Source organism: Paramisgurnus dabryanus, chromosome 24, assembly GCF_030506205.2.
Source record: "Paramisgurnus dabryanus chromosome 24, PD_genome_1.1, whole genome shotgun sequence".
Classification (NCBI taxonomy): domain Eukaryota; kingdom Metazoa; phylum Chordata; class Actinopteri; order Cypriniformes; family Cobitidae; genus Paramisgurnus; species Paramisgurnus dabryanus.
The window spans coordinates 8,082,973-8,108,543 of NC_133360.1; the positions used below are offsets into that span (position 1 = coordinate 8,082,973).

Genomic DNA, 25,571 nt, shown 5'->3' on the forward strand with positions numbered 1-25,571 from the left:
CAAACACATAATTACAAATAAGTCAATTTAAATGATTCATTAATGAGACTGAATTTATGTCCGGATACTTTGCAGAGACAGGAACATCCATGACCAAATTAGTGTTATTTTGCTTGTTTTGTCATGCTTTACCTCAAATGTATATTAGTTTAATTTCAACTAGTAAAAGTATTTTTATTGATTAATAACGTTTTCACCTAAGTAAAAACCTCAGCTCCTTTAGGCTTTAGATACCGTTATTCTCTGACGAGCGCATCTGTGCGTCTTTACGCACGGGATTTTCTCTTTTTTTATTTGTGGTGTGACGCCAAAAAGATATAGACAGCCCTTGATCAATATAGACAGCCCCTGTGACAGAGAAACGATATTAACTCGTCACCCATCACATCTGCTTGACGTTAAAGGGTCCCCGACCGTCTCCAAACGCGCAAAGGAGCGCAGATCGATCCTATTGGCCGGAAATATGAATCATCTTGTGGTGTAATGACGAACGAGATCACGACTGCTGGGGTCTATATAAACTCCAGAGGTGGAGACCACTCAGTCAAAAAGCTACGAGACGACGTAGATCACAACACACACACTTTTGGGTCAAGTGCGCATAGTGTTGTGCGTAATGGAGAGGTCCGTCAGATCAGTGCTGGTGTTCGTGGCTGTTTCCGTACTCATCTGCTGTCAACCAACAGACGCCTGGTACAAGCAGTCTACCGGTCCGAGCTATTATTCTGTCGGGAGAGCTTCTGGTTTGCTGTCGGGGATACGGAGATCGCCGTATGTGCGCAGATCTGAGACCGATCCAACGATGGACAGCGGCGAGACCACCGGCGTCTCCAACAGCGTGATGCCCGACTCAAGCAGCAGACAAACTTCAGTCCTTAAAAACATGGTAAATGCAGGTTTTTGGGGTGGTGTACTGTAAAAATAACTTTAATAATATATGCTTAGCATATTAATGTCTTTATAAGTGCCCAAGAAATATACACTTACGCTTAATCTGTAACTGACCTACACTTTATAATATGATCACGAGCCAGTGTATCACTTTTAGTGCTATTTGGCACCATTTTTTATTATTTTAAGTGTACATTTATTTGTGAAAATGTAAGTTTTACTATTTGAATGCAGCATGGTGCATTACGCATGACGTTAAAACGTTTGTTTATTTCATTGCGCATCTTTTTTATTTAAATATTAAGGGGGAAACAGTTCCTATGCAATAAACTTTTTTGTACTGATTAATAATTTTTAGGAAACAATTAAAAATGGCGCACTCTTAAAAATTAAAGGTTGACCAAAGGACTGTATATGGTTCCGCAAATAACCCACACAAAGCACTTTTCTGTTCAAAATGTCGTTTATAGTCCATAACAGATAAGTCAGGAACAGTTAGGATTTTTATTTTAATTTTACATAGTGATAATTTTTTCTTTTATCATACATTTTATATTTAATTAATATTATAATATTTAATTAATATATTTTTTTAGGAAACATTGCGAAAACGTTTCTCAAAAATAAAAAAGAACCAAATACGAAAGTGTAATGTTCAGTTTGGATATTCACAATATGTTAACATGAATATAAACTGTAATGTATTTTCCCAACAGGCTATTTGCGTAAAGGACATTTCTCCGAACCTGCAGAGCTGCGAGTTGGTTCGGGACGGTTCGAGCACATTTCGGTGTAAAGCAGACGTGTTGCTCTCTCTGGACTCGCTGGACTGCTTCACCTCGTGAAGAGAGCGCGCGCCCGTCCCTCCCCAACCCAAAATCTCTTCCATTACTGGAGTTTTAACAGCCAAAGCAGTGAGGCGCACTGTTGACATTGAATGTTTACTTGATTTACACCAGACGTGTTTAATGTTGCTCCTAAAGATCTGCTTTTCTGCTAAATTTATAACCTAACCCTGTGGTAATACACCTGACTATCATTTTCTGTGAATTATTTTAACAGAAATAACGTTATATAAAATTATTTAAAACAAATTAGTGTACGTCTAGAATCTTAAGGGCCGTTCACATTATAACGATAAATTTTAAATATCGTTTAGAATTGATACGAATGTGATGAACGATAAACCAATGACAATGCCAATCAGATCTATTTGACCGTCAAGTGCACGCGCGTTTGAAACGACCGTTGACACTGTGGAAAAGCGTTGCTGAGGTCCTTTACATAAAATTACCTCATGTATCCAGCGCTGATGCAGTTGCCGTAAAATTGACTACGTAATGCTTTTATTCTACTACATTGACTGCCAAAAGGTAAGATATTAAATTTCGCAAACTACTAAGTTCACTGTTTAGAGTTACGCAAACGCAGCGTGTTGAGGACATCTGCTGGTTAACTTAGCCTCTGTGTAAATGCAACAAGAACAACATATGTACAGTTACATTTAATGACGTGAACAATTTCAAGCGTTTTTATTTTTTATTAAAGGACATATACAAAATTAGTTAATGCCATTGAAGGTAAATGATTTGCGGGAGTAGGCTATGCGCCTCGCGAGCGAATTAGCAGCATAAAGTTATCGTTCGGTTGTGTGGACGCTAACATGGTTATCGTTATAATGTTAACAGCCCTTTCCACTGACGTAAATTCAATACAGTAGCCTATATGACGTATGCATGTATTATTTACTTTAAAAATATGGTTTTTGTACAAAAGTTCGATTTTAATAGTCACCGATCAATTCTGTTACTTAAGAAAAGAGTAAATAAAGTGGAATCAATTCGAAGTCACACCACATTCAGTGTGAACGCATTTTGACTGATTTTTTCGTTCAGGTGTGTTCAATTCAGGGTTTGATCTAGATTCTGCAGAAAAAAAAAGATCTCCATTGGCACCACTAAGCACTCCTGGTTCACACTACATGAAGTTCGCTGCTATTAAAAAAGTAAAAAGGATAATTTTTGTTATATGCCCACCCATCTCTGTACCTACTTCCAGATATATTAAATATTCATAAAAGGGTTTACTGTTATAAGCATAAACTTTAAAAGATGTTTTCTTTATTTTATTAAACTTGACAGATATACTGTTCATCTTGTGTGCGTTTGTGTTGTGTTCAAGAATATGAGAAGAACAAGTATTTAAAAAAAGTTTTAATAACTTCTATTCACAGTGGTTTGCATTAAAAAGTGTAAAGTGAACTGACTTCAGTTTACACAAAAGTAGACTTTAAATAACAAATATAAGTAATAAATGGGACGTAAATAAGTTTTGGCAACAAAAATCGAATATATCTTCTTCATACAGAATGTGCTGTATATATAAATTGTCTCACTTGGCATTACAAAGACATTCAGGATCAAACCAGCACAAATGCTACTAAACAGCTACAAAAGAGCAAGACACAAAATCACACAAACATCAAATCCACAAACATTACGAGGTCCAGGTATGATTAACAACATAAGAAATCATAATAAACCAACTGAAGACTTGAAGAAGGGTAAATGTACTTTCTTAAGTGATGATTAACCATGGTAAAATACACAGGAAAAGGGGGATGCTATTTATCAAGTGAAGAATTATGGGATGCATGGCTGAGCGAGCAGGTCCTGAAGAAAATCAAGCAGGTGTACACGGCTTTCAAATGTTGCATATAAACCAGCATTACACACACTCCCCAAAGTGTAATGTGCAGTTCGGGAGGGTTAATGACTTAACATTATAAGAAAGTTTGTGATTGGTAAGTCACGATGAACCACCCCCAAAAGAATTCGGTCATAGCTTTATGCAAACTACAAAATAAAATGTGCGTAAGTGCTCCGTTCTGATAAATGCAGATTCAGTTTAGAGCATTGCATATAATAAATATCGTTCATTCAAATGACCACACAGTCCATAAATCTTAATGTCGGTGGTACTCAAAGCAGTGACACGGCTTCCAGGTTTTCCTTGATGATGGTATCCATGACGACCTGGAAGACGACCTGTACGTTAGAGGTGTCGGTCGCCGTGGTGAAGTGATGGTAGATGAGCTTGTTAGGCGTGGCGTTGAGGGATATAAACATGGCGGCGATGAAGCGGGCGGCAGCATCCACGTCACAGTCTGCTCCTATAAACGGAAGAGAGAGGTTAGAAAACTTTTTTGTGTTTTTTACATTTTAAATGAATGATTTACGAAGAGATGTCTATAGTTAAATACATTTTATACAGGTGTAGGGATGCATAACGATTAATCGCGATTTATCTATAGCAGAATAAAAGTTTTTGTTTACATCATAAATGTGTGTAAACTGTGTAAAATAATTATGTAAATAGCACACATGCATGTATCATTTTAATAAAAATATATATTTATATATAATATAAATTATACATAAATTTACAAATGTACTATACAAATATACAAAAACTTTTATTCTGCTATAGATTATTCACGATTAATCGTTATGCATCCCTATACAGGTGTATGCAGTTTATATGTATTATATACATTTTATTAGTTCTGGTCCTTTAATCTGATTGGATGAGAGACTAATAAAGGGCATATTAGAGGAGTCACTTTTTATAATGCGTTGCATATACAGGGTTCCCACTTTTAAGTCAAATGTCAATTCCGGACTTTTCCCTGACTAAAAAAGCTGAATTTCCATGACCTATGTCCGAGATGCTGTGAGCCTGGATAATGTTGTGTACACCAAGTTTATAAAAATGTAGCTTAAATGCGTGAAATGAATAAACGGTGCCAATAAACAGCTGTTTAAATCGTAGTCAGCTTACATCATAAGTTAACAAGCAGATTCAATTTTGAAAAATGAAAAACAAAAATTTTAAGCAAAAAAAACAAAAACCCCTGATATTCCATGACTTGGTCAAAAAATAAAATATATAAAATTCCCTGACTTTCAAAGTCTGGAAAAGACCTGTTAAAATTCCATGATATTCCAGAAATTCCATGACCCGTGGGCATAAACTTCATAAAAAGTATAAATGAGGAAAACCTCATTTACTTATTTTTTCTATCACAAAGAACAAAAATTAAAATTATCTGACAAAATTCGCCATATCTAATAAACCGGATTAATCTCGAACCCTTCCAAGCTAAATTGATATTTGCATGATCCTACATATGAATGAGATGTCATCAGGTTTATTGTATTCTCCTATCCATAGGGGATTACCCGTCCTATAAGGTCGGGGGAGGATTTTGAAGACACTCTAATGTGAGAAATTTCAAGCCTCGTCTGTCTTGACCTTTTCTCCCTGAGGTGAAAACTACAGGATCCATTCCGGCTGATTAGGCAGCCAAAATACAAACCCAAATCGACAGGGCGGTGGAGGATACGGTCTTAATGGAAGATTTAAAAAGAAAGTAAGAAAAACACAACCCAAGTGTCTGCTAGTAAAACAAATGTGTAATTTAAAGAAGGGTAACGTCTTACCTTTGAACTGGGGCAGGAAATGTCGTAAATGTCGCCCGGAGTGGAGAATCTTCTCTTGGAAAAGATCAATCTTGTTCATGAATAAGATCTGTCAAACAAGACATCTACACATCAATGTGCGTTGAGGCAGAAAACGGCAGATCAATCGATCATTCAGTTAATGATTTAGTTCTAGTAGTGATCAACAGAAATAAATGTGGTATATAAAATCGTTTATTTTGGACTACTCTTGCATAAACAGAAATATTGACGACTATTGTTGGAGAAAAAGATCCAAGTTGAAGTTTATACGTATGCCAACTATAAACAGAAATGATTAGCTTTGTGTTTAAATAAGGCTAAGAAATTCCAACATTTATTAATGATTGAAGTCCGGTAATGACCGCCACTGATTAACGTGACTGTAAAACGCAAGGGCAGTTACCTTGGTTCATTACACAGAAAAGAGTTTTCGGAGGTGTGGGATAAATAGACGGACAACAAGCAGACGACCGTCACCCTCAAAGACCAAAGATACGCCCGCTTGTTTAATTACCGGACAACGCAGGCAATTATAAATTGAAAAGTTTGCGGCTAGTGATTGTTTGTTTGCGTGGGCTGTAATTACATGGGAAGATATTGACTTCAGATGTGAGGTTACCAAAGTTGTACACAACCGGAATCAAGTTTAGATGAAGGAAACAAAAAAATTGTTATTGCTTTATCGCAAATGTTATTTGAGAATCTTAATTGTCAGTTTATAATAAGGTACAGAACTTGGAAGAAGACGCTGAGTCAATCGTACTGACCGAACAAATGACGTCAATAGACGTTGTATTGGCAACTCCTTGTATCACTAATAAAAAGCAAATTGTGTAATAAAATGTGGAGGGATTTGATGTTATCCAGTTAGAAAGTGAATAAATTGTTAAAAATGGTTCCCGCACATACGTTGTTGCGGTTACACGTCTGAGCATTAACTTCCGGTCTTTGTTTGTTTAATGGTCTGGCAAGAGGCTAAACTGAACTCTGGAACAAATACCTTGTCAAAAATAACAAATTTTGGTTTTGGTTTCCTAAAGACGAGGGGTTTCGGCAATCATGGATCACCGCTATGTAGTTGTTTACATTATATACAGTAGTACACATTTTACACAGTAACGCTAGCTTAGTGTCGTTTTTAATACGCTTCAGCTACGATTTGAACTAAGGTAATCTACTTATTTTGATGATCAGAAATAAACGACTCTAAAAGGACTCTGTTGTTATTGTTTCTTTGCGGATTGTTTACTGAAAGTTAAGTTTGTTCCACGAAAGCCGTTTATGTTATTACTGCTGAAACCGTCAATATGACAAGAAGAAAAACAAATGGGCTGGATTATGTCAGCAAGGACGAAAAGTTATTTTAGAAGCAGTTTTTTATTAAAAAACTACCGAGCCCCTTAGTTTCATATGCTCACGTGAAACTTTCGCTCGCTCACGTAAAACTTTCGCGTGCTCATAGGGGTGTAACGATTAACCGTGCAAATGCGCATTTTCTCAATGAATGAATTTGAATGAATTATGGTGAAATCCCGGCACATCCAAACGCCAGGGGGCGCTCTAGTGCAGAAACTCCCTTTGTGCCACAGAAGAAGTAGTATTACAAACGGTATTCCAGGAAATGTCTACAGGAATAATACGCTGTTCTTCAAATTGTTTCAGGTATTTTCATGATAATAAAGAATATTTTGAATGATTTTTATTTAATGACTGTTGCTTTTTTAATTCCACGTTATAAACGACTCACTCATAATGATTTTAGATTGATAAGGACTTCCTACTGATCACAGAGCCGTAGTACACGCACAAGCTGTGCATGAAACAAAGAATCGCAGCCTTGCGATTCAGAATCGATTTCAGACAGGCATTTTTAATGGGACACGCGATTGAATCATTACATCCCTACGTGCTCACGTGAAACTTTCGCGTGCTCACGTGAAACTTTCGCGTGCTCACGTGAAACTTTCGCGTGCTCACGTGAAACTTTCGCGTGCTCACGTGAAACTTTCGCGTGCTCACGTGAAACTTTCGCGTGCTCACGTGAAACTTTCGCGTGCTCACGTGAAACTTTCGCGTGCTCACGTGAAACTTTCGCGTGCTCACGTGAAACTTTCGCGTGCTCACGTGAAACTTTCGCGTGCTCACGTGAAACTTTCGCGTGCTCACGTGAAACTTTCGCGTGCTCACGTGATAGTTTTACGTGCGCACGCGAAACTTAACTTTAAAAAAAAATTGCGCACGTGAAACTATCGCACGCGAAACTAAACGCGATAGTTTCATATGTGCATGCGATAGTTTCACGTGCGCACATGAAACTAAATTTTATTAAATTTTTTCTCCATGTCCCCTTAGGGGCTCCGTAAAAAAACTTACAAAGATAGTAAGTAAATTAATTTAAATTGAATAAAAGTTGATTGTTAAAGTCAAAGTTGATTTCATGTTTCTTTAAATCTGTAAAACTTAAGATGTACAACGACCTCTTTAACGTCAAAACAATTTAAGTGAACCAATCTGTCAAATCGTACATGTTAGTAACGTCACTGGAGGTTTCGGTGATCAAGTAAAGCGTTTAAGTTTTTTTTTACTTCCTAAATCACTGCAAAACTCTTGTTAACCCTGTTCTAGGTCACATCTGTTGATCGTTTTATGTGTATCTCCCCTGTAATGACACAAAGCGCCTCTCGGGCTGATGGGACGAGATTGAATTGCTTCTTTTCCTTGGTTAATTGAGCAGTTTCTTACCATCGAGGTACTTCTGAAGAAGACGTTATTGCAGATAGACAAGAACAGCTTGAGGCTCTCCTGCAGTCGATTCTGAATAAGACGAAATTAAAGATAACAGCTTTCATTCCCAAAAGGACTCGCGATGCTCTCTTATGTCATGAGGTACAGCTGAGAAGCTCAGGTTAGCACATAGGGTGTACACACTCTATACGAACACAATTGAGCAGTTTGTTTCATAACAACACTATACGTTAAATGAATAAATGACCCACATTGTCTTTATACGCATGACATTTCACAATTTAAAAAAAAAATATTGTTTTAAATATAATGAATTTATTTGGCTGTTGGAAGCTCTGTATGCATGTGAATATGTGGTGGATCTTCTCACCATGGACGGATCCTCTACTAAAGTCATGTCGTACCCGCTCAGTGACACCACGAACAGCACAGCCCTCACGTCTTCAAAACAACTGATCCACTTCTTCCTCTCGGTTCTCTGTCCTCCAACGTCATACATTCTGTGAAATGATAGAAAAAAGTCTTTAGTGGACCAAAACCCACCTCAATATGAATGTGATGACGTACTCTGATCTTATTGTGCACAATTTACAGTAAATTATTGTAAAATTAATATAAAAATGTAATAACTTGCACCGCCTCTGAAACGACTTTCCTGTTCGGATGACATCACCAAGCACTTACTTTTTAACCCCCTCCTCTTCAACCGCCTCTCATATGTAACTCTTTCTGTAAAAACCAGGCTATTTCACATTGATTTCAAACTTTAACTTTGAAAATATAACCTTGATATCTTTTAATATTGACTCAGAATGTTCTTTATATTATTTAGGATGATTTTATGTCGAAAAGATGACTAGCTGTGTTTTCACACAATGGGTCACATATAGAGAGATCACTTTATACAATCCAACTTATTTCTGATAGACACATTTTACTCCCCCACAGGATTTCCAATTTCACAAATATGACATATTAAGTTAGTTTACCCCCAGGTTGCGAACAGCGTTTTTACCCTAATGTGTTATCTGCTATAATAATATGCCACATGTGAAAATACGGAGCGCTAAACTGGATGATGCAGTTAGATGTCAATTCATTCCTGAAATGTCCTATTCGGTCTTAAAGGGATAGTAACCCCAAAATGAAAAGTAGCCCATATTTTACTCATCCTTAAGCCATATTACACTGTCAGAAATAAAGGTACAAAAGTTGTGACTGGGGCAGCACCAATATGTACCTCTTTATATCCACTCTTTACTGTAGGTACAAAGGGGACTTTTTAAAATATACCCCCCAGTGACAGCTTTTGTACCTTTATTTCTGAGAATGTAGGTGTGTATGATGTAGCTTTGCCTATTGATTTAGACATTTAGTAACTGTATGGATTAGTTTATGATAAATGGATGTGCTTTTGGTAGCTTTAAAAATGGGGCACTATCCAATGCCATTAAAAGCTTGGAAGAGCAAATATATCATTTAATGTAACTCTAAATGTGTTTGGCTGAAATAATAAAGTCATATACAGCTAGAATGGTTTGAGGTTGAGTAAAATATGGGCTAATTTTCATTTTGCGGTAAACTATGTCTTTAAAGTCCCCCTGTAGTCAAAGATTTTATCACTTAAAGAGGACATTTCACAAGACTTTTTTTTAAATGTAAAATAAATATTTGTTGTCCCCAGAGTGCGTATGTGAAGTTTTAGCTCAAAATATCATATAGATTTTTGTTATAACATGTAAAAATTGCCATTTTTTAGGTGTGAGCAAAAATGTGCTGTTTTGGGGTGTGTCCTTTAAAATGCAAATGAGCTGATCTCTGCACTAAATGACAAGAGTGCAGATTAAGGGGTGGTGTTATCCCCTTCTGACATCACAAGGGGAGACAAATTTCAATGGCCTATGTTTTCACATGCTTGCAGAAAATGTTTAACCAAAACTAAGTTACTGGGCTGATCTTTTTCACATTTTCTAGGTTAACTCTTTCCCTGCCATTGACGAGATATCTCGTCAATTAAGAGAAAACGCTTCCCCGCCAATGACGAGATTTTCCGTCTTTCCGCAATACCGCTATTATCCACCAGGTGGCCCTTCCGCAACTTTTTAAAACCGGAAGTATTGCCCTATGGCAAGCTGCTGCATGTCCGTGTCTGTTTTAAAGATCGCTCTGAATGGGATCTCTATGAAAAGTCCGTCACAAATATGGAATTATTTTTGCTTTTTGCTCAAAATATGGTGTTTTTGCAAAAACCTACCCATATTCAAAAGCTGATTGCAAAAGAACCACTAAAGGTAGGATGAAACGTTTTTTTTTGTTTGAAAGCAGAGGGTCTGTTCTTTCATTTGATATATTGTATGTTTATTTATTTAAAGAAGAACATTTTCTGGAAGGCATTAAACTTTGGTGAAAATCATGAAAAACGCTGGCGCTGGCTGGCAACTTTTTTTAAAAACGCTGGCGGTGAAAGAGTTAATAGATGCACTGGAGACCCAATTATAGCACTTAAACATGAAAAAAGTCAGATTTTCGTTATATGTCTCCTTTAAAACTCATCCTCGAGCATCACAACAGCATATGTAAAAGTTATTTCCCATGACAGTAATTTCTTTATGTTTTTAAACAACTTGAATGTAACACTCTTGTCTTATTTAGTATACGCGGATCTTTAAATATGCAAATTAGTCTCTGAGTCCACTCAATCACACAGCTCAGACCATAGATATAAATATGCTAATTATTCCCCGTCTTCACTCTTTCGCACCACCTCGGACCATAGATATAAATGTGAATAGATGCTACATAACTGCTAAGTCTGGTTTCACGCAATGCATTCATGAACAATAAATGCGTTTGCATTCTGTTAAGCGCTCAAATCTATTTTAAAAAAGCCAAGCAGATTTGTGTGGATATTGTGAGGTTGTTATTGTGGTCAATTGGATTACAAGTGGACGCCGCTTAATACAGGTGTAAATGGGGTGTGAAACGTTTTGAGCTTGTCCACTTTCAACCAAATTCAGAGATAGTCGAAAAACGCATTCGACCGGATTGCTTTTGTGGTGTAGCGCGATCTTTAGGCTTTCATAAATAAATCTGAAGCAGCGGCTCTCCGCTTCTTTCATTTTTGTCTCATTTTGCGAGCGTGTCAAAGTCACGCAAGCTTATTTCATCAAGTGCTCTGAAATATCACAGAAAGCTCTTACATACACTTGTACAAAACTCTGTGCAGCATGTTTACTATCAACACAAGCAACAATATTAGTGCGCGTCAATTTAAACACCATCGCCCATCCCCTCAAAGTAAAGAGGACGGAAGCATTCGAAAGTGGACAATAGAGACGGATTAGGTAAACGTGAATGTCGTCCACTTGTGATCCGATCGACTGAAACAGCCTGTGTGTGATCGCCGCAGCATTTGTTTTGTTTCAGCTGTGTCTAGCACAGAGAAGGGATCACTCCGCTTAGATTTAGTCATGAACAGTCAACTGCTTATTTATTTTCCATCGTTCACTTCATTTTGTGCCGTCTCTTCACTATATCAGTGGGAATGATTCCTGCACACGCTTGAAATGAAGGACGTTTTGCAATATGCACTTCAAACCGGATAGAGAAAGAAATCTATATGTGCTTTATGGGACAATAATACATAACAGTCTTTCCCACTAAAATAACAGAGTGATTGAATCATGACATATGTGATGCTCTACAAAAAAAAAAAACCTGGAGAATCCGGGCACCACATTGTATACCATATTAAATTGAGGTTTTTGTGGTATATATTCATAATCAGGGTGCGATTTGCTGGGGGGGATGCGTGGGATTTCCCCCTTTCTGGTCAATGTATCCCTGCCTCTGCTTAATAATTTTTATCCCCGGTGGGGATAAATTTATCCCCCCCTCAAAGTGATCAGTGCTACTACACTAGTGGCGAGACGGATCACAAAACTTATCACGGATCCGTGGTTTGAATAAAGTCAATTTTGTTTTAAAATGCGCTGCTTTGGCTGGCTCTGATACAGCTGCCGCGCAGCCTCTCTGTATTCACCACTCTGAAGACTTGCTCAATGTCCCGCCCACGGCGCTACCTGATTGGTTACAGACCCGGTTACACCTCACGAGTAAAAGCCTATCAACACATGCGAGATGGTTATGGAGCTGTGTGTCGAAACGATGGAAGGCAGCATATTCATCCGCATATTAATAAAGCGAGAATAAACATCACAATCTGATAATCTGTTTATGATGACAAGCAGAGTAAGTGTCCCAGTCACACCACTGAGAATGGCAGAAGTGACACATGATAAATGCAGATGAGGCGTTTAGCGAGGCGCGGGCGCGTCCAGTTTGCGCAAATGAGGCTAATTGACATAATGCATCTGTCTTTTCTATCATTTCACTGTAGCTCAGCATTGCGGTGTAAAGTTAATGTTATTACTTTAAAAGCAGCAGTAAAGCTGTTTCTACTGTTATGGTTTAACTTTGCAATCAATACATTGTTCATATATGTTTAAGTTGACACTACGTTGTGCCATACAGTTTTGCCATTCAAGATTTAATTCTTGCGTGTTTTTTCGTTGTGCATGATCACAGTTCATATGTGTGGGGAAAGATAAACTATTAGTGTAAAAATATTGCGTTAGGCTGCTTCATGAGTTAAGAATTTTTTTACAATTCCTGCAAATGCAGTGATGAAGTTAATGTTCTCATGATTTATTTTTATGAATTAAAATGTTTTGAAATGTGCTGTGAACAGACGCATTATGTCAAGAATGATAAAAAATCGTCAATAAGCTCATAATTTGCGCTAAAATAGTCTAAATGTTTAGTTTAAAACCATTTTAAAAAGCTGGTTATTTTGATGTTTCTGCGCAAGTTCAGCAGACAGTGAGGTTCGGGTTTGTTCCGATCAGAGCTGGTGAACGGAGAGCGCATTTCTGAATATTAGAAATATTTTAATTAGAAATATATATAAAAAAAATATATTATAATGGATTTTTGTTAGGTCGGACAATGATTACCAAATTTCTCTCTCATATTGCTCTTCATAACCACTGAAAACAGTCAAAAAAGTAAAAACTAGTGGTGGGTTCAAAATAACTCATGACGAAATATGGTGAGTACCCACCGTCGCCGAAATCGACGCCTCTGAAAACATCCCCCCCTCTGTTTTTTTCACAAATCGCACCCTGTTCATAATACTTTTATCTGTGGTTTACACACACATAAAATAGAAAAAAATAGAAAGCAGTGTTTTTTAAGTATTATTATATGTTAAATAACAGAATTTAAATAGTACATTTACAGAAATATTATGTTTTTTTCATGTTAAAATAGCTCTGACAAGATGTCAATCTCAGATATGGCGCCAAGCCAATTTGAGACCCCTAGTTTACATAATCTGCATGTGAGACTCGCGCAGGGCTAAAGACTCAAATGATGCAAGTCATTTCTCAAAACATTACACTGTTAATTACAGGATGACCCACAACGACCTGACATGTAGATCTGGAGAGGGTTTCGGTGCTGGGAGGCGTTTGGGGGATTGGGTTGACTCACTAAAAACAATACACCAAGTGACAAAGAGTGATAACACTTCCTGCTTAAAACAGCCCCAATCCTGCACCTGCACATAATAAAACACTGTTATTATCTAGTCACTCATTTGAACTCATATCCAAATCTTTATCATTTTCAAAATTATGCTTTGAGTTTTTACTAAAACATTATACATAAGACGATCAATGCAACATTTATAATTTAATCTGCACTGTTTAAAGGAGCAGTTCAGCAAAAAAAAAAAAAAAAAATGGGGCCCATTGACTTTTTATAGTAGGAACTGTAATGGGTGAACTACTCCTTTAACAATCACAATGATTAAATAATTGTCTCGTCGCAATTATTTGATGATTTCAGATCACCGCAATGATTGCATATCTGTCTAAAAAACACAACGGGGAGCTGCAGCGCCTGTTTAAACGAGACCATATGTGACCCGTCACGGAAACCAGGGACTCAAGTCGGCAGCACAAGTTTCGAGAAAATGAGAAACAAAGTTTTTTTTTCGAAATTTGTGATTTTCGTTTTATTGCAGAATCTGTTAGTTGAGATCACGAAGAAGCCTCTCCATGTTTGAGATAGCAGTTTTTGTATATTTAAAAGCGTACATTTTGCGGTTAAAATAGGCTTGTTTTTCCGGAGATTCTAGCGTGCAGCGGGGGGCGTCATTGTCTGTGTGTATATTTACATACTGTATAAGCTTGTGTTTTCGCCTCCGCCCCCAAATGGAACAGCGTGACTACTAAATAAGGATAGTTCGCCCAAAAATGAAAATAATGTAATTAATGACTCACCCTTATGTCGTTCTAAACTCGGAAGACCTCCGTTCATCTTCGGAACACAGTTTAAGATGTTTTATCGTTAGATTTAGTCCGAGAGCTTTCCCCTTCATTGAAAATCTATGTATGGTTTCCATGTCCAGAAAGTTAATAAAAACATCATCAAAGTAGTCCATGGGACATCAGTGGGTCAGTAAGATTGTGTTGATGCATCGAAAATACAGTTTGGTCCAAAAATAGCAGAATTACGACTTTATTCAGCATTGTCTTCTCTTCCGGCTCGAGCGTGAAGTCACGTGACTGTAGTGACGCGCTGCCCTGTTCCTCAGACATGTTTGCTAAGTTTTTTTTTTTTTCAAACTTATAGCCTGCGTCTCCCCAGACTGTAAAGCTCGGGCGCACAAAACAAAAGAAAAATAAAAGAAGCTGGGGGGCGGAACAAATAACAGTCAGCCGCATCGTACGTCAGCCGCGTCACTGACTTTATGCGGCGCCGCAGTCGGATGACGTCAAAGTACCGCAAGAGCTTTTCAAGAAATCTTACGGAGTAGTTTAATTTCGACTCGCTCTCGCGGTACTTTGACGTCATCTGTATGTCAGTTCTTGCAGCGCAGCATGAGTCCAAACACACAGAAGTTACACAGATATAGTTGTATTCTTCATATAATTGGCTACATGTTTTGTCTATCAATATTTTCCATGAAGTCATTGGCTGATGGAGGAAAGAGCGAGCCATTGGTAACCTCTCTAAAGGATGTCACGTTTTCGACGGCGCTGTTTGGATGATCTATTATACTACTTCCCTATTTTAAATACAAACTTTGAAGGCGGGTTCATGTGTTTAACGGAGTGTAAGCTCATATACCCTTACATGTTACGATTTAAATAGTCTTCAGATTATATATTATATTGTATTACCAGACATTCATGCGAAATCTGATGTAAACAATCTATATTTCACGGATTATACGCATTTGTGGAGAAAAATGGTCATTGGATAATCTAAAACAGACTAGATTCGACTTGTGATCCCCACAAAGGTAAAAAGAGTCATGTTTGTTTTTGCATGTTGTCATTTGGTCATAAAATACTACATATGATGCTAGAACATCTCAAAACGGCTTTACAGGGGGTATGGCTTAGCTAAATGAGATGTAAATGAGCCCTATTGTCTCCCCCAGCTGGAAAGAAGAGTCCCTTTCGTCTCGATTTTCTCGGTTTGAGTATTTCTGAGTTCCTATATTCAAATGGCCACAACTTCTCCAAATCTTATCAGATTTCCATGTGTTACACATCGTTGGAAAGCTTAGAAACTGCACTTTCAGAATCTGTGAATAACTCAAAATGCCCAGATCCGACTTGTGTCCCTACTTTCCGTGACTGGTCACATATCTGATGATGGTGCTCCTTGACTGACAGTGTAACAAGATACATTGCAAAGCCATTTAATACAATGGTAAAACAGCATTTAAAGAAATGCTGCATAACTTTGATAAGCAGTATGAATTGCCAAGTAAAATATACATTTCCAAAACAGATTTTTCAAATTTAGGGAATTTTTTTCAGTTTTTGAAAGATATATTCATTTACTCTTTCCCCGCCAGCGTTTTTAAAAAAAGTTTCATAAAAATGTAATGCCTTCCAGAAAATGTTCTTCTTTAAATATATAAACAAACAATATATCAGATGAAAGAACAGATCCTCTGCTTTCAAAAAAAAAAAAAACTGTTTCATCCTACCTTCATTAGTTCTCTTATAATCACCTCTCAAACATGGGAAGGTTTCTTCAAAAACACCCAATTTTGAGGAAAAAGCTGAGATAATTCAATTTTTGCGAAGGACTTTTGATAGAGATCAGATGCAGAGCAATCTTTAAAACATACACGACGTTCTTACTCTTTCACGTGAGGCGCTACTTCCGGTGGATAATAGCGGTATTGCGGAAAGACGGAAAATCTCGTCATTGGCGGGGAAGCGTTTTCTCTTAATTGACGAGATATCTCGTCAATGGCGGCGAAAGAGTTAAATAATTACTTTTAAATATGTGTTATGTGTATTAATATTTACTGCCAGGTAAACCTTGCAAAATATTTAATTTAAATAATCACAACAATGTGTGAAAATTATTTCATGAAAAAAAATAGAAACGTCAATGCCCTAAAACGAAATAATCATCACAATATAGTAGACAATTAACCGTCAGCCAAATTTCATAACCAAGACATCTACTATTCAAAAGTCTGGATTGAATTTGTTTCTTATCTCTCATGCTTAACTTTTTAATATGACTGTACTGCCTTTACCTATATGCCTTTACTTTGCAGCAATTTATGAATAGTGCTATGATAATAAACTTCATCTATGCATAAACGCTTATTGACAATTATAAGTTGTGTTCAAGTCTAAATTTCTAAAAGAAAATAGATTCCCATGTGTGTTATCTTATAATTTTGAATTATCTATCCGCCATTGGTGCATTTATATCATATCAGCGTTTAATAGATCTTAAGGTTTTACCCCGGGACTCATCTGAAGCGGTATGATAAAGACATGCAGAGAGGATTTATAGTAAGATATCATTCCCAACCAAATATCCAAGCAGGTCTCAAACAATCGACTTTAAAAGCTTTGAAAGACCTCACTCGTATTTATATTCATAAACATGATGGAGTCTTTATCTCTCTAATACCATTGTTATCGTATTAAAATTTTATTCATGACTCGTGATCGTGTTGAGCTCAGACCCCGGGGTCTTTCTCCAGGTTCACCCCTGTAATTTTTTTCTGATGGGATCGATTCAATTACTGCTGGGATTCTCCACGGATGGCTTCGGGCGATAGAGGGATCAGTGTTGGTTTGTTTACTTGTTATCTATATGACAGACAGATTATGTTTTTAATCGTTTTCAAAATTATTACGGAAGACTTATTTGAAAACAGGCACCAATCATAAACAACTATATTTACATATATAAAATGTCATTTTAAAAATTTAAAAATGTATATATTTTTGCCAAAACATCAAGTGTATTTTCCCACACTTACATTACATTCTGTTCCATAAAAATCAATATAGACAGCTTTAAAATGTAACAATATTTATATAAATAATAATAATAATATTTATTAAATAATAATAATAATATAGTTTTTTATATGAATATAGTACATATTGACCTTTTATATAAATATAAAAACTGACTATAACATATTTTACAGCTGGTTTGAAGTACTAGCGAAAGTAGTAGTGAAAAATTTTTTTCAGTGAAGTTGTTTTCATTTTAAGGCAACGTCGACGCACTTTTTATTGAAAGCTGTCACGAAAGTCGTAAACATTGAAATGTATCGTTATGCAAAGTAATGCAATATAAACGTTATTGCAGAAGCCCTCAACAAGAGGCAATAAATTAGCAGACTCCCGAGACAAAACCATCCGAGGATGAGGTGAATTAAAGACTATGGAATAAGACGGCGGATGTCACAACACCCATCTTTCCCTGCTATCGGAAACCGTCTGTGACGCATCTTGGCTCTAAATGTCTCCATTAACATTCAAACGGCTAGAAAAAGCTGCCAAGCAGAAAATTACCCATAATTCCCATGAAACCTTCTGAACGTTTTATTGGTTGTCCTGCGTTTGCGTGAGAAAGAACTGGAGAGGGTAATGGACACGCAGGGAAAACTTCAACAATCTGACAGGTTCGAAAAACGACCGTCATTTCAACAATGCCTATGTGTAGTTTGCTAATAAAAACAGTCTTTCTAAGATGAGTTTAAAACTTGGGCACGCATATATTTACGATATAAGTTACACCAAAGCTAAACATCTGATCTTTCATATTCAAACAATGTAAGAGATCAGAAGACTAAAGGTTGAAAAGGAAAACTAGACTTGTGTACCAATCATAAAATAATTTTTACGTATAATACTACAACATTTTATACAATAATTATAATTATATAATAATTATACATCAAATTATATTTTATAACACTGAGAAACTGCTAGCAAAAAGCATAAAACTCATAAGTCGTTCAAAAACAAAATTCAATGCAAAAGCCGAACGTGTGCTTCTTGCTGATAATGCCAGTTAAGATATTGACGTATGGAACGGTGCTCAGAAACGCAACGCAGCTATGACGTTTCATAAGATAGCGAGACGCCGTCAATATGACAGAATCGTAAATTTGATACAAATCTGCCTGTCGAACAGAAAACATCTGCCCTCCGACCGACAAAAATCTATTTTCCCAAGTGACGTTTTGGTTAACGTGGCTACCTATTTAGCTACCTTTAGATGAAACGTCACTCGTTACAAAAACTAGGCTGTTACGATGTGACGATTCACGTAAATGTCTGTGAATTTTTTTTTTTTTTCAAAAAAAGAAATGGTTTACCTGAAGATCAGGTGTTTGACTTTGAACTGAGTTTCGATCACACCTGTGGTCCTCAGTCGGACCCTCAAGACGTCTGTTTCTGTGGGCATGTAGTCGGGGGCGATGATTCGACCCATGTTCTCGAAAAAACTGAGAGAGAGAGAGAGAAAGAGAGATTACTTTTATCAAACTTGTACTACTTTTTCATCTGTACAAATAAGGGGAACAATTATTAAAAGTGTCAATTTAGTACAAAAATAGTTAAGTTGAGAGCTGTAAACATCTCTTCTTGACAGCGATCGTGACTGCTCACCTCACGTCCTGTTTTCTTGCGTATGTAAAGGGTCGTGTCACATTGTCTAAGTAAGCAGCTTTACCCCTGATGGCTGTTTACGGGTGCGAGAGCGATAAGGGCGGCCCGGGGGAGCATGTGGCGTATGCTAATTACCAAATACCGACATGAATATAAATACGCAAGACAGCGTAAGGCGATCTGTGGGGGATTTGCGTACGTGGATGTGTTAAATAGAAGAATTATCTGGCGCGGTGCTCACCTTGCAGGAGTCGACCGAACACCCAGGAAAGCAAATTAGGCAAACAACTCAGTTTTGAAGCAATAACTTTTGACAACTGTGGCTTTATTTTGGCATAAACAAACCCAAAGTGTATTATTCTTTTTTACCTTCATGTTTTTCCAAATTTGCGCATCTTCACATTTCAACAAATCAATGACAATAATATAGAGTTGGATGCATCCTTCAAATGCAACATATATATTATACAACATACATATTAGTTTATAAAGTGTATTCTGGTCCATCCAGACATAATATCACATCCTCTCCCTGGTCCCTTGGCATCCCACCTTGTGCCTGATCTTGTAAACCCCCTGGGTCGCAGTACACGCTTTAAGACTGTGTGTGCGAGCGTGTCATCTCTGTACGCATGTCTAGGCACGTATGCGGTTACGCAAATCTGAATGCAACTTTGTCTACCGCCTGGCCTTCAGTTCTCGGCAGGACGCAAAGGCTCCTGTCTCTATGCATCAACTATCTAACACACAAAGTTTTTCATCTTGGAAACTTTATTAACTCATAGATTTTGACATCACTTTTGACCTGTACGTTTTCAATATCAAAATTGCATTTTCTCACCCAATTGATTTTTGAAGCGATGGGGGTCAGAGGTTTAGGATCAGGGAGTGAATTTCAGTCTAAGGCACAAAAAAGTAAAGAGATTTCGAAAGAGGGATGGAGGAGCTCTGATCTGGACTACAAGGATGGATGTGCCCTTTGATAAATCTGACCTTTAACAACAGGCATGTGTTTGAGAGCGGGTGATGGAGTCCCGCAGATACAACATGACAGGTCGGGGAAAAAGGTCCTGTAGAGTGAAATAATACGAGTAAAGCTAGACTCAGTAAACACACTTGCGTGGCATTTCAATGGAAAACCTGCATCTTATTTGCTAAGCACTCAAAATATTCAAATTATTACATCACAGAGGGACAGTTCACCCAAAAATGAAAATCCTTTCACTATTTACTCGTAATCCTGTACGACTTTCTTTCTTTCTTCTGCTGAATATGAAAGGTGTTTTCAATAACAGTAACCAAACAACATTGGCACTAGAGGTCTTCTCCGGTCCAAAGAAATGTACCCGACCCGAAATCACCCGAATCACTTTTTATTCGAACTCGATTTCTTTTTTCTGATGAACACAAAAGAAGATATTTTGAGAAATGATGGTAAACACACAGCAGATAGTGACCATTGACTTCCATAGTAGGAATAAAAAAATATGAAGGAATTTAATGGGTACCTTCAACTGTGTGCTTAACATTATTTATCAAAATATTTTCTTCATCATTTATTACAATACTTCCAAATATTTTTTTCTACTATGGAAGTCAATGGTCACTTATTGCTGTGTGTTTACCATCATTTCTCAAAATATCTTCTTTTGTGTTCATCAGAAAAAAAAGAAATTCATACAGGTTTAGAACAACATCAGGATGAGAAAATGATGACAGAAATTTCATTTTAAAGTGAACTATCCCTTTAAAGAAAGACCTGACCAGAGACAAACCCAAAAAATTAAAGGGATAGTTCACTTTAAAATGAAAATTCTGTCATCATTTACTCATCTTCTTGAGTTCCATAGTAGGAAAAAAATATTTCGGAAGTATTGTGATAAATGACTAAGTAAATTTTTTGATAAATAATGTTAAGCACACAGTTGAAGGTACCTATTAAATTCCATCATATTTTTTATTCCTACTATGGAAGTCTATGGTGACTTACTGCTGTGTGTTTACATCATTTCTCAAAATATCTTCTTTAGTGTTCATTAGAAAAAATAAATTTATACAGGTTTAGAACAACACGAGGATGAGTAAAGGATGACAAATTTTTTATTTAAAGTGAACTATCCCTTAAAACCTGACTCTGACCCAGTGGCAATTTTTTTAACCCCACTAGACCCGAATGTAAACAGCTATGACGTGTGTACAGTCTGCAGCCACGCACGCACCAGAAACAAACCCCCGGTGGCAACCAATTGCCCCGCTGCTCCATGTTTTTTCATGTGTTATCTGATGACGACACCAAGGTAACCATTAAAATGTGCATTCAAAATTAATTGACAGATCTGGCTTAAAGGCGGGGTGCATGATCTCTGAAAACCAAAATGTTGACATTTGAAATCACCTACCTTTAAACAAACACGCCCCTACCCCAATAAAATCTGGACCTTCTTTTTATAGACCCGCCCCACACATATGCAACCCAGGCAACAATGTCGATTAGTAGACACGCCCCTGATTACTGCTGATTGGCTACAAGTGTGTTTTGGTACTCAGCCCGAATGTTTTTTTTTTAATCACGCACCCCGCCTTTAACAAAAATTACCTATCGAAGTCACTCTTGGCGAACAGAGGAGGCGTTGGAAAAGGACTGGATGCACACATGCGAGATAGTTGGGGTCCTTTCGGGTCAGTTCGGCAAAAAGACATTTATTTTAAATTACCCGAGACCTGATGCCACTAATATTACACCCGAGCTGTGACCGAGGCACATGTGGAACTTTTGGAACGCGGACCTCTGGTTTTTGGATCTAAGTGGACCCGTGAAGACCTCTAATTGGTACCCATTGACTTCCAATGCATGGACTCAAAACCATGAAGACATTTCTTAAAATATCTCCTTTTCTTTAAAAAAAAAAAATGCATGTTTTGTATGACATACATGTAATATTTTTTTATTTTTGGGTGAATGATTCCTTTAAATGAAACGTACTACTTTTACAAAGTAAATTTTTTCCATAATACACGTGTCTTAATAAAAATGTCACAGTGATCATTTAGTTGCCCTCTGTGACAAGCGTGTTATTGACTTTCTATTATTGACCGATTTGTCTGCATGGGCCATCGGGGGGCAGGAATACCCGTCACTCAAAAACATCCAAATCCACACACCATCATATATAAGACACTATGCATGTGTAAGAATGTAATAAAAGTGTATGTGTTTAGGCGTTGATGTCAAACAAATTAGGTATGACCCACATATTCCCTCTCACCTCCATCATCTCATTCCCTCCGACCTTTTCTAGATCTCCCATGCACTAATCAAACAGACATGCCATCACGCCAAACCTACATGTGTCTTGTGCGCTGGGTGACGTCCCAGCGTGCATTGCAAGATCCCTGGGCTCCAGGCGTATAATAGCAATTTAAGAGTTAATAAACACACACACACACGGGTGTTTGAGGCTCATTGGTTGTGGCACACACCACACGTCCGCGACACGGGTGACCCTCTCCGCTTCATTTAAATAATCACCCTCCCAGTGTTTTGGTTTTCCTTCACGCACACACGTAATTGCACGGTTCAGTGTTTTGAATATCGCCCTAATCAGGCATTATCCACAGTGGGCGAATCTGAACGAGTCACAGATCAGCAGCCATTACGGCTCAAGGTACGGGGGGCCGATGAGTGGCAGTCGCACATCAGTTCCATTATACAGACATGTAACGGTCTGAAACTGTACAAGGAAATAGCATCTGCGTGATGCGAGTGCTAGAAAATCGTTAAAATATCGACAAAACTTCAGGATTATGCGCCTGGGCGATAAAAGCTGACATAATCTGCCCTAAGGGTCTTAATTACATTTGGGGAAATCATTGTCGTATAAAATGATGGAAAATATTTTCCTAGGTGCCAAACATGTAACATTTATTTAAGGCTAAATAACTTAAAATTTCTCAACGTTTTCGAATGCAAAGAAAATTTTGAGGTCGTCACCCGTGTCGAATGACCAATTAAAATCAAATGAAACATTTATGATCTATTCCAGATGATGATTGGCCTGTTCGAATGGGGTTAAATGTATTTAAATGAGATGTAAAGCGATTGGGGTGCCCATTCAGGTTGCATTATAATTCAACCTCAACCTCTTATCGGAAATTGCACAGCTAAACTCAAAACGTAAATCCAAAAAAAAAAAACGTAATTGCTTATAGTTGTATATTATTTTATAATAAGTTTATGTTATTATTATTATTATTACTATAATTATGCATTGTATATAATATTTATAGTTATTGATTATTTAAAGGAGTAGTCCACTTTAAAGATGGGGCCCATTGACTTACCATAGTATTTTTTATTCCTACTATGAAAAGTCAATGGACCCCATTTTTAAAGTGGACTACTCCTTTAATGAAAATAGTTAAATATAGTCTAATGTTTAAAGAATAATAATCTTCTTTTAAATTATTTGAACACTTAAAATCATCTCACACCTTGATATATAACATGTTTTGCTTAGGCTGTTAACTAAACATAAATTAGAGATGTTAAAGAATAAGTCCATTTCTTAAAAAAATTCAAATAATTCACTCACCACCATGTCATCCAAAATGTTGATGTCTTTCTTTGTTCAGTCGAGAAGAAATTCTGTTTTTTTAAGAAAACATTCCAGGATTTTTCACATTTTAATGGACTTTAATGGACCCCAACACTTTACAGTTTAACGCAGTTTAAAATTGCAGCTTCAAAGGACTCTAAACGATCCCAAACGAGGCATAAGGGTCTTATCTAGCGAAACGATTGTCATTTCTGGCAAGAAAAAAAATATGAACTTTTAAACCCCACTTCTCATCTTCCTCCGGTCCTGTGATGCGCCAGCGCGACCTCACGTAATACGTCAAGACGTCACGGATGACGTATGCGAAACTACGCCCCAGTGTTTACAAGTGTGGAAAAAGAGGACCTTTCCGACGTTGTTGTATCTGGAATGATATTAATTAATGTCTTTGTGTCAGTTTATTGTTTAAAATGATCCGCAAATGTGCATTTCATATATGTAACACGTGACCTTTCAACATTATTACGCAATTACGTGAGGTCGCGCTGGCTCGTCGTCACACAGCCGGAGGAAGACAAGATGTTGTGGTTTAAAAATGCATATTTTTTTATTTTTCTTACCGAAAATGACAATCTAGATAAGACCCTTATGCCTCTGGGATCGTTTAGAGTCCTTTGAAACTGCAATTTTAAACTGCATTAAAACTGTTAAGTGTTGGGGTCCATTAAAGTCCATTAAAATGAGAAAAATCCTGGAATGTTTTCCTCAAAAAACATAATTTCTTCTCGACTGAACAAAGAAAGACATCAACATTTTGAATAACATGGTGGTAAATAAATTATCTGGATTTTTTTTAGAAAATGGACTAATCCTTTAACCAAGCTAATGTCTCATTACCGATGGTGAGGATTTACTAATTGGAGAACAATTATAATACTCACTACAGCGCTGAGTCATTGAGCTCGTACTCGTATCCACGCGCCGCCGCAGACCGCACCCCCTGATCCGACCACAAGCAACAGAGGGCGTGGCCTACGAACGGAAACAGCACCTGATCTTCGTCGAAGCAGCGGCCACATGAGAGAATCGAGTGAGCGTGGACCTAGAAAAACAAACAAATACAAATTTAAACATGATCTTTAATCGTTTAAGGATCTTACGTTAATGCATTTACCAGATGTTTTATTCAAGTGTGTTTTATCTCTATGCGTTTTCACTGAGGATCAAACCCATGACCTTTATGCTTAAGCATTAGACAACCAAAACTAAGTATAGGTTGGATTGTTGAATTACGATGAAATGTAATTACAGGACATCCAATAATAAACTTTACTGACACAGACACACACACACACATATTCACAGGTAATAACACAAATTAACAACTAGGAAAAAGTCAGACCACCCAGCAGAAAGGCATCTTCAACACTGTTATTACAACAAATGAGTCTTCTATCGCTGATCACTTTAATTACAGAATAAAAGTTTGACTGCTCATAGCTCAGTTCACACCGCAGAGGTCATAGGTTCAATTCCCAGGGAACACAAATACTGATAAAAATGCATACATTGAATGCACCGAAAGGCACTTTGGATAAAAGCATCTAACAAATGGATAAATATAAATGACTCTTTAAAGCCGACCATACATGACTGATATTTTATGAAGCAGTTGTGGGAGAAACCCACAGAGACTTAAATTCAGACCTGACAAACAGGTACAGGAGGTTCTTAAAGGATGTTGCCACCTAGTGGACCATGCAAGTACTGCAAAAGTGCTTAGTGCAAAGCTAGACAGTCCATATTTAGGCTGAAAACTAGCATAAAGTTTCAGA

The 25,571-nt window shown here is 37.2% G+C and overlaps 2 protein-coding genes across 2 annotated transcripts in view; one reads left to right on the plus strand and one right to left on the minus strand.

Annotated features, from left to right (window-relative positions):
• Positions 1 to 373: 373 nt before the first annotated feature.
• npb (neuropeptide B) lies at positions 374 to 3,042 on the plus strand. The gene is made up of 2 exons (XM_065244557.2): positions 374 to 886; positions 1,608 to 3,042. Exons 1-2 carry the CDS (start codon positions 617 to 619, stop codon positions 1,734 to 1,736), a joined length of 399 nt encoding a protein of 132 aa, XP_065100629.1. The 5' UTR covers positions 374 to 616; the 3' UTR covers positions 1,737 to 3,042.
• A 47-nt stretch (positions 3,043 to 3,089) lies between these two features.
• Positions 3,090 to 25,571, minus strand: part of gnav1 (guanine nucleotide binding protein (G protein) alpha v1) — a 37,277-nt gene continuing 14,795 nt past the window's right edge. The window contains exons 4-9 of the mRNA XM_065244558.1: positions 24,678 to 24,838; positions 18,889 to 19,017; positions 8,530 to 8,659; positions 8,157 to 8,228; positions 5,394 to 5,481; positions 3,090 to 4,063 (exon numbers count right to left, since the gene is read on the minus strand). Coding sequence (XP_065100630.1) covers positions 3,873 to 4,063; positions 5,394 to 5,481; positions 8,157 to 8,228; positions 8,530 to 8,659; positions 18,889 to 19,017; positions 24,678 to 24,838 — 771 coding nt within the window. The 3' untranslated portion in view covers positions 3,090 to 3,872. The remainder of the gene's footprint in view (positions 4,064 to 5,393; positions 5,482 to 8,156; positions 8,229 to 8,529; positions 8,660 to 18,888; positions 19,018 to 24,677; positions 24,839 to 25,571) is intronic.